Consider the following 10,416-nt stretch of genomic DNA (forward strand, 5'->3'; position numbering starts at 1 on the left):
AGAAGACTGTAAACAATGAAAGTAGTAATCGACACATCCTCTCCTCCAAAATTGCTGCTCTTGAAATTTGCTGCTCTTGAAATTTGATATTCATTATTTATAAATACTTTCTTTTATTAGTATTACCTTTATCAATATTGGATTTTTTCATCCCATAATCTTTATTCTTAAATTCATTATTATTATTATTATTATCATTATTATTATTATTATTTATTATTATTATTATATGAAAACTCACAGCTTATTTTGCTGGGTATGATGGAAAGTGTCATATATTTGGTCTTTAACGCGTCACTCCCTCTCTTCCATAGCCACCGGTCTTTTCTATCTGTCTTCGCATTCACATCTGTTGCTAACTAACCGTACATTTTTGTTCCTTTCATGCTTTTTTTCTTTGGTCATTTCTTGTTTAAATTTTTCGTTCGTTACACAGTTTTTAGTTTTGATGACTCCGGCCTTCTTCGTGTGTGTCAACAATGGCTCACAGCAATTTTTATATACAACCCTAAGCTGTTTTCCTCTGCTTAGATACAGTCCAGGACACTGATTAAGCCACGATCTGTATGGCTAAAGTATTGATAGCTTCGTTCCTGTTTCTTGGGTTCAGCTCTGTTTTGGGTATTGCCCTTACCATGCGATAACATTCTTTTCTGATCTTTTCCCTCATCATAGAATGTTTGATTCTATCACCTTCAAATACCCATAGGTATTTGTAGCTCTCCGCTGGTTCTAACTCCTTTATAACATTCTGTTGATCAAGATTACCGTTGAAAGTTTGTCATTTTCCCTCTGATAAAGGTAGCTTTTTCATATTTATCTAGGTTAAATTTCATCCTGGTGTTAATACTGAACTGGTTAACAATTGCTAGTAAGCCCTGTAGTTGTTGGTCATTTTCTGCAAAGAACTTTCACTCATCCATATAAAAACGATGATTTATATTTTTTATCAAAAATTTTATAGCCATATTGTACATCATCGAACAATTTCATGAGAAGTATTAAGGCTAGGCAAAAGAGGAGTAAGTGATAGAGTCATTCTGGAAAATACCACATGAAATTCTCCAGTACTGAAAGATTCATTGCCACTATTCAAAGTCAGTGGTCTGATTTTCCAAGATTTCATACTTACCGATAAGAGGTTTCGCAGAGGTGCTATTTTGTAAATTTCCAAACATTTTTCAATCCAGCCGTGGTAGACTATCAAAAGCTTTTTTTATAGTTTATCGTTCGTGGCTATTGATAAGTTCTTGTGTTGTTTGTAACAATCTTCCAAGATCATCTTATTGATGAGTAGTTGATCTTTACAACCATAGGAGCCACGTTTACATCCTTTTTACTCATTTGGGAAGTTTCCACTTTCTATTAGATAAACTATAGGTGTATTCAGTCAAGATAGATATTAATATTCTATACATTGTTGTTAAGCTGGTTATGGTCAATAGATTTTTTAGTTCGTTTGTTTCTTCATTTTCAGGGAGTAGAAATGTAATACCGTTAACCAGCCAAGATTTAATCGTACAAAGTTGCTGCAAAACATTGTCGTACAGTTTTGTTAGCAGTTCATGACTCTCTGGCATGGCATTCAACCAGAAGTTAGGAGTTTTATTATCCTTTCCTGGAGACTTCTATTTGCTTGATTTCCTGAGAGCAGATCTTACATCTTCATTATTACTATTATATGTTTTACCTTTGCTTTGTATTTGAACAAGTTGACTCCAAGTATCACCCAGAGACCTCAAGAGATAACAAGTCAGAAGTTCAAGTTGGCATTATGCCTAGGGTGTCATATTTGGTTTCGCACATAGTATTATTCTAGAGAATGTTTAAGAAAACATAAGAAAATTATAAGATTGTTTTAAAATTTGAGATGACATAGACAGTATTTTACGTAGGATATGGATAGTTGCTATGAGCACTATCTTTTGAATTTTTGCCATTTTGAGATTTCCTGGTATCTGAGCTAGGTTGCAATCAGCCACTTTTGCTATCATTCCTAGGGCACCTATACAACAGGTATTGTTTTAGTCTTGAGGTTCCACATTTTGCCAATTTTTATTTCAAGATCTTTATACTTACTCAGTTTTTGGTAGGTCTTCGATTGAGACAGTCATATCAATGAGGAGGCATGATTTTTGTCTGAAGTCTTTCAATATAATGTCTGGCCTATTCGCATTTATCTTTCTGTCAGTTTGAATGGTGAAATTCCAGAGGAGTGAGATGTGATCATTTTCAGGTACTAGAGGTGGTTTGTGTTCCCACCAGTTTTTATCACGGGGTAGGTCCAGGTTTTTTCAAATTACCCAGTGAATATAATGTGCTGCTCTATCATGCCAGTTGAGATACTCTATAGGCGAAAAAAGACTGCACATGGAGACATGATCAATGGCATTGTATATTAATAAACCATAGAAATAAGTTAGCCTCATCTCGCCAGTGGAGGCAAATGAGGAGCATACTGTCATGGTCCGGTAGTGTGACGATAACGTAACTCACTTCTGGGCTAGAGGTCATGGTGCAGAGCAAATGTCTAGTTTGATGTGTCACACGGCATGTTAAATTATACTTCCTCGTCTGGAGATCCCTTCAACTATTTACTATCCCGCATTGTTATACAAGCTCTGTTGCCTTGATTCGTTTTGTTACCTAACATATTGTTTAAAAACCATGAAGTGAGTCTGATGTGTGCGCAGCTACTATAAAAAATGCCACATACATATAGACATGCACACGTACACGCACGCACACACACACACACACGCACGCACACACACACACACACACGCACACACACACACACACACACACACACACACACACACACACACACACACACACACACACACACACACACACACACACACACACGTGTGTGTGTCTCTCTCTCTAGGTGTGCGGGTATGTTTGTATAGTTCATTGTTCTGTTATTTGTCAGGTCAACAAAATATGTTTTCAAATATGTTCGTATACACTCAAATGTGAAATAACATTCGGTGCAGTAATTAGCTCAGAAGAAAAAAATGCCATTTATAGACAAAGTGTGAAAATACACATGCGAATTGGGCTATGAATGACGTCATCACACTGTTGGATGAGTAAATTTGCACCGTTATGGTTCATCAGCTATGGACACAAAATCTGTTCATAACCCACTAAGTACGCGAGTTCTTATATGATCGCAGCAAATGATAAATTTGTTGAAGTGTGCAAAGCTTGTCACATACATGCATACATACATGCATACATACACACGCATATATATACAGGTATACATGTATATATATGCACATGGATATATATACATACATGTATACATACATTTATATATACACGCACGCACACGTGTGTGTGTGTGAGTGTCTTTTGGTCTATGTTTGTCCACCCACCGCCACTTGACAACCAGTATTGGTGTGTATATGTCCTCCGTAACATAGCGGTGGGGCAAAAGAAACTGATAGAATAAGTAACAAATTTTAAAAAGTTATGTGCTGGGGTCGGTTCATTCAACTAAAAATTCTTCAAGGTGCTGCCCCAGTATGGCCGTAGTCTAATGACTAAAACAAGTAAAAGATAAAAGATAAGCGATATCTGAATATCAGTGAGGAATTGTAGAATCAATGCGTATTTAGCTTAATATTGGTGACGTTCTCACCCAGGTACACTTTGCTGTTCTGACTTATGAAGTTAACCAAGTTAGTATTAGAAAAGGTGGGGGTCTCAGCATGGCTACAGACAAATGACTGAGACTTGACAAACGGTGTTGGTGCGTCTACGTCCTCGTAACATAGCGGTACGGCAAAAGAAACTGATAGATTAAGTAATAGGTTTAAAAAAGTTAAGTGCTGGGGTCGATTCATGTACAAAGATATATTATTCTAATAATCGCCAGTCGTAATTTGATGTTTATTATAATGTTATGCTGATGAATGCATTGTATCAAAAAAATTTTTATCGCTTATCTCTAAGTAATTTTTAACTGAACATACCTATCAAGATCCAGTTGTTATTTTCTAGCTCTGGTGCATTCTGTGTAGTAAAGTCAATTTCTTGTCTCGTTTCCCACTAATACCGGCCTTTTATCAAACTCCAATCTCATACAACTAATCGGACCAACTCTCGATATTTTGATTCCCTTCTCCCTACTGCAGTGTCTTTCTCTTGTTACCAAAACAGTTCAGGAGATCTTGAAAAGGTCATGGATACATCCCTTTCTCTATTCACTAAACCATAAAGCAAATCTAGGATTTCATTATCTAATGTGTCCTTTTTAAAGACACTATAGTTGGATTTTAAAACATTTTGATTACTATTTCTTGCAGGTCATTTGACTGCATAGATAATCCCTCATTATTACATTTCATTGTTGCTGTAACTGTTGTAATGACACCAATAAAGTTTAGTGTTTGCTTCAATGTACGGTTCAATAATCACCAAATACACTTTGATTAGATCCATGTAGTTAAGTGTTATAAACTTTTTTATTTGCTTTGATATGGCATTTAGCTTTTTATTAGAAAATGTTTCATTTGAATGAATGAGGAATACTAGACGCTTAAATGAAAACTTTTCTGATATTCAAATATTTTAAACTAGGAAAAATAATTTGAATTTAGAGTAGTATGATGGACTTGCGGAAAATAGTTGCATAAATTGATGACTTTTTTCGACATTTTAGATATTTTATTACTTATATAATTGGAATGCTTTTTGAAATAAGCGCTGTAATTCACTATAAAATTGTCGATTGAAAGTTCCATAAAGATATGGGTTTACTGCGCATTTGAGGTAAAAAGAATAGATTAAAAGTTTGTAAAGAATTTGTTTTCTATCACTTTCGGTGTCATTGAAATTATGTTCAAACATCCTCCAAAATATTGCAATGAAATGTAATAAATAACATATAGCCCAGAGCAATGTGGTCGGTAACAAGCTTACATTGATCTTAGATAACTGTACTGAGTGTTTCTTAAGAATCGAAACAGGGTAAAGTTTTGTTTCTGAAACATTGCCTTCGTTTTTATCGTTAAAAGATGGAATCTTCGATGGAGTTCCGAAAGATACGCTTGAACGCTGGCGATTACTTCTCATTGAACGCTGAATTTTCTTAATACGAAGTTCAATTAATAAGTAGAATATCATGAGAAAAATAAGCAAATAAAGGTAACCGCACAACACTACACAATAATAGACAAAAGGAAATACTGTGTCGTCTAAACTGTCAGGAAATGAACATACTTTTCCAATATTTCCACATTGTCTAACCAGTCTATTCTGTGTATTGTACACTTCAAGTACTGGTATATTAAGTATAGCGGAAGAGATTGTTGAAGAAGCTAGAATTTTTTTTGAAGTCACAACAGAAATATTGTTATATTTAAAGGGTCGACACATGACAATGTATCTTTCGATTCCTAATAAAAATAAAATTATAGATGAATTAAACATTGCTATGGCAACGAAAAACCGTATTAAGCGGCATGCAAAACTACTGTGAAAAGTGAAAGAGAAACATAGAATGAAAAATTCCATCGGTATACATATTAAGCAAGTTAGAAAATCGCACACAAAAAGTCCTATAATGAACACTTTTGTGGCTGTCTCATCAAATTTACAAAAGTGTATATATGTTAAAAAGCTGTTTCCTAATAATCCAAGTATCAGAGAAAATAAGAGATATATCATCACAGGGAGATACAAGTCCACAAATTCGGCGTTTAGTTCTTCTAAAATACTAACACAGTCGTTACTGTTATTGTTTTTGTCCATCTTCTTCATTTTTCCCCACTAACTTTTACGAAATATTTTCTGAAAGTTTGAAGACAGCGTTTGGCTAGCATAGATGTTTGTATTTTCTGGAAGAAAGAAAGAAAACAGTGTTCAAATATTTCATGTCAAGAAAATGTTTGAAATATTGGTTTCATATTTTGGTACAATACTAGCAATTTCATGGGCGGAAATAAGTCGATTATATCGCCTCCAGTGTTCAACTAGTACCTATGATGAAAGGATGAAAGGCAAAGTCGACCCCGAAGGCATTTTGACTCAGAACATAAAGTCGGAAGAAATGCCGTTAAGCATTTTCCCCGGTGCAGTAACGATTCAGCCAGCTTGCCACCGTAACAGTTTGAAATATTACAGTGTTACTCTAAAATATTACAGTGTTACTCTAAAAGACTAAGTCAGCATAGATTTGTACAAAACAAGAAAAGTTTTTAATGAAAAAAAACTATAATTACTTATGAATTTTACAATTAATGTTGATGTAGATAAGCTGTAGATGTTAATCAACGATTAATAGGATATAAAATACAAAGCATACACACTCGGTGAATCTGTTGTACCTGAGACAACAATCAACAACTAATAAGAAATAGTCCATAAACCATACTTCTGTACATGAGATATGACAAGAAGAAATATGATCGAAAAGCTGAGAATATTCTAAGTGGATAATAGATGTATAGGTTTGTATTCTGTAATAATATCTTACTGGCCAGGGCACGGTCATCTGGTTAAGAACTTCATTTCGTAACTATGAGGTTTCATGGTTTCACCTCTAGCTTCGGGTTGATCCAAAGCTTTTGGGTGAAATTGCTGTTTGGTGAATTCTAACTGTATTTCGAAAGAGCTGTCTTTATAACACACCTAACACACACACACACACACACACACACACACACACACACACACACACACACACACACACACACACACACACACACACACTTTGAGTTTGCCTGAGATCTAGGGTAGACTCTTTGATAACTGCTGCTAATAAGGAAATCTTAGATTTGGTTGTTGGAAATAAAATTCTCTCTTTCAAAACTTAAAACGATGTTCCCATTGGTCTTTATAACAAGGTTCTTGCGCAATAACGAAGAGAGTTATATATTATACCTGGTTGAGTCAAAAGGCTTTTCGTACTTCAAGATTTAATTAATAATTCAAGCAAGTTACATATGGAAAGTATTTGTTCATCAACATATATCCCATCATATACTATTGTCTGTTTCCATTGTTGTGTCTGAAGATCATTCCCATGAATAGATCATTTGGCTGGTTTAGCGGCAAAAAACTCCCTGCACCCGTTTTTAATCTCTTCCATAATATTGAACCTTCATCCATGCAGGATATGAGCCATGGCGCAGAAAAGGTGGTATTCTGATGGTACAAAGTCTGGACTGTAGGTAAATGATGCAGCGCTTCCAGTTCCAAGTTATTCAAGGTCACATTGGCTGTGTGTGATGGGCATTGCAATGCTGTATGAATGAGCGTCTTTGATTGACCAATGCAGAGTAGCAGCTTTTAAAACACCATATATTCGCTGCTGTTGTTGAGTTCACAGCATTTTTGAGTTCATAGCGTATATAGCATGACCATCAAAGACAAGCTCAAAGTGCAACACCCCCTCGAAATTCCACCAAACGCACAACATGACCTTCGCTTCAATCCGCCCTACAGGTTCTGAATCCTGACCGGAACGAATCTATTGATTTCTTTCATTAGGAGCATGAAAATTCATTTCCATTTCCAGTTGCAATTCGACACCAAATACGGGCGTCTCGAGTGTTTGCCTTGCTTGCAAAGTGCTTTATTAAGGGTCAAGTTCTGCTGGTGCTTGTGTTTGGCTGTTGTTCAGCCATTTCAAGCAAGGCCTCATGTTCCACTACAGAAAGTTTCCCTGACCTTGATTTGTCTTCGAGGCTGGTGTCACTTTCCTTGAAACGTCTGAACCAGTTAATACCACAGGTTCCTTGACAGTTCCGGGATCTTTCACATCATTAATTTCTTTTGCTACTGCCCCTGCACTTAGTCCTTTTTTTTTTTTCACAAGTAGCCCAAAATGGCTCTGATTGCAATTTTACACCACCCACCATCAAAGCTGTAAAATAAAGAATAAACAATTATTGCTTATATATTATAAATGGAAATAAAGAATAAACGATTCAGTAACGATTGAACAATAAGTTGTATCAAATTAATGATTTAACATGGAGATACATGTTGTCAAAAATCATCAGTGAAAATCCGAAAAAGCTTTTGACTCAACCTTGTTGACATCTGCAGTGAATTTCAACTAAATAGATTTCCTAAATTTAGTCTCTTTTCGTTTTTTTAATCTGTTGTTTTTGCTGTAGTTGTTGTCATTACTATAAAGGTGGCGAGCTGGCATAATGGTTAACACACCGAGCAAAGTGCTTAGTGATATACCGTACGTCTTTACGTTCTGGGTTCGAATTACGACGAGGTCGACTTTGCCGTTCATCCTTTTGGGGGTCGATGAAATAAGTACCAGTGAAACACTGTCGTCGACGTTATCGATTAGTCCCCTCCCACAAAATTTCAGGCCTTGTGCCTATAGTAGAAAGGATTATTTATTTTGTTCTTTCTAGCTCAGGTTTTGTTGGAACTAGCCTATAGTACCATGCTCTCTGTTATTTTCAACTATCTAATGTTTCCTGATTATTCTGTCCTAGTTAAGAAGGCAAACCTTTTGTAACAGTTCTACTGGGCATTCTATTCTGATTCTCTTTATATTCCTCTTGAAGCCTTCTGATACTGTCCCCAAGGGCCCAACGATAATTGACACTAGCTTCACCTTCTTAATGTTTTCATAGCCGGGCTATTTCGTACATAAGAGGATTGCATACATCTATTTTTTCACCTTTCTTCTGAATTATTCATGGGTCAAAATGGTACGCAACATCGACTATATAGTACATGTGGTGCATCATGTACACCACTTCTAGGTTCGGTCTGTTGTGCACTAGCACTTGATCTGTTTGTATTGGGAAACCCCACAGGAGTTTGCAGGTCTCCGACCCCGTTACTCTCTGTGATTTGTGCTCATATTACGTCTTGTCTCTCTCTAGATCCCACAGTACAATTTTATACAATTTTATACAATTTGTAAAGTAGCACTTTCGCAAGCTCATCGTGTCGCCACAACTTCTATTGGTTTTGGGCAAGTCTATAGCATTTGTTTGGGATATGAGTAATGGTTTCGTCCACTTTAGTAGAGTCCAGGACGCAAGATGGTCTTCAGTGCCTACCTCGGCAGTATGTCACTATTCTCGGAATTTTGCGAAATGCCGATAACAGCCGAGGAAATACGGGATGCGATGACGAGTTGCAAGTTGCCTGGCTTGCATGGTCTGCGCTATGAGCTTTACTTTTATATGCCAGACTTGTGTGGGGCTTTCTAGCAGATATCTGCTGCAACTGGCAACAGAACGGGGGAATTCCCAATTCTGTGAGTCGAGGAGCACTGCTGAGAAAGAACCCAAACAAGGGTAATCAAATAGAAAATTTCAGGGCTATAAAGCTGCTGAACGGCAGACTTCAAAATTTTAGCCAAGGTGTTAGCAAAGAGGTTGATGCTTATCGTCGAGGGACTGATTGTGATGCGCAAACATGGGCAATCCCAAACAGTTCCATCAACGGCAACCTCCACATCATAGAGAGCGGGGTAAGGAACTTCATAGGGGTGAGGTCCTGATCAATTTGGATCAACCTAAAGTTTTCAATACTGTTGACCACCAATACTTGGTGGCTATTCTCATGCCCTCCGGTTTCGGTCCCGTTTTCTGTGGCTGTGTCGCTGTAATGTACAGTGACTTTTGCTCGGTAGTTCAGGTGAATGGTTACCTATTGGAACCATATATCATGCGTTTGATTGGTCAAGGATGTCCCCTCTCGCCTTCTCGGTAAGTACTGGATCTTGGGCCATTACTGCGGAAATTAAAGGCGTTGAGTGGCATTCCGTGAGAACTAGTTCATGGGAGAACCATGTCAGAGTACGCAGACGACGTCACCGTCATAGTGTCGAACGGCATGCGCATAGATCTGGCCGACACTGCTCTAAAAGAATACGAGGCGTTAACAGGAGCAAAAATTAACCACGAAAAGTCAGTGGGCCTGTAGCTCGGCACATGGAGAGGCACGTTCATGCCATCCAAAAACGTTGTGGAACGCCGGATGGCGGGACCGGTTGAATTGCTCGGGATTTGGTTCGGTCCAAATCTCCAGGTGGAGAAGAACTGAGACGAGGAGAGGAGCAGAGTGGCCAATCGCACCCAGAAATCAGCAGAGAAAAAGCTATCCCTGAAAGGTTGTACAGAGGTCGCGAATGCATACATCGCCTCCGCTATATATAATCGCCTGACCGTCGTACCTCACCCCAGTTTACGTCTGAGCAAACTAGAGCGCGTGCTCTCCCACTTTCTGTAGAAAGGGCGAGTTCCACTGCTCAGGTGCTCCATTTGTTGTCAACATCCACTAAATGTAGGCCTGGGTATGCTGTGGCTGCTGATGTGCATCTCCAGTGCTTCTTAGACGGTGAGCAAGTGTTGTCACAGTTTGTCAGACACGACTTTCCGCAGTTCGTCTCTTTGTCTGAGATGCAATCTTGGCTCA

At 37.7% G+C, this 10,416-nt stretch overlaps 1 protein-coding gene across 2 annotated transcripts in view; it reads right to left on the reverse strand.

Annotated features, from left to right (window-relative positions):
- Nucleotides 1-4,536: 4,536 nt before the first annotated feature.
- LOC106867955 (arg8-vasotocin receptor) overlaps nucleotides 4,537-10,416 on the reverse strand; it is an 8,002-nt gene continuing 2,122 nt past the window's right edge. The window contains exons 1-2 of one of the 2 annotated variants that reach the window (XM_014913034.2): nucleotides 6,898-7,858; nucleotides 4,537-5,852 (exon numbers count right to left, since the gene is read on the reverse strand). In XM_014913034.2, the coding sequence (XP_014768520.1) occupies nucleotides 4,684-5,775 (1,092 nt within the window). In that variant the 5' untranslated portion in view covers nucleotides 5,776-5,852; nucleotides 6,898-7,858 and the 3' untranslated portion in view covers nucleotides 4,537-4,683. Of the gene's footprint in view, nucleotides 5,853-6,897; nucleotides 7,859-10,416 lie in introns of those variants that run through there. The other variant, XM_014913033.2, reaches the window with a different exon arrangement.

The sequence above is a fragment of the Octopus bimaculoides genome, chromosome 18 (genome assembly GCF_001194135.2).
Source record: "Octopus bimaculoides isolate UCB-OBI-ISO-001 chromosome 18, ASM119413v2, whole genome shotgun sequence".
Classification (NCBI taxonomy): Eukaryota; Metazoa; Mollusca; class Cephalopoda; order Octopoda; family Octopodidae; genus Octopus; species Octopus bimaculoides.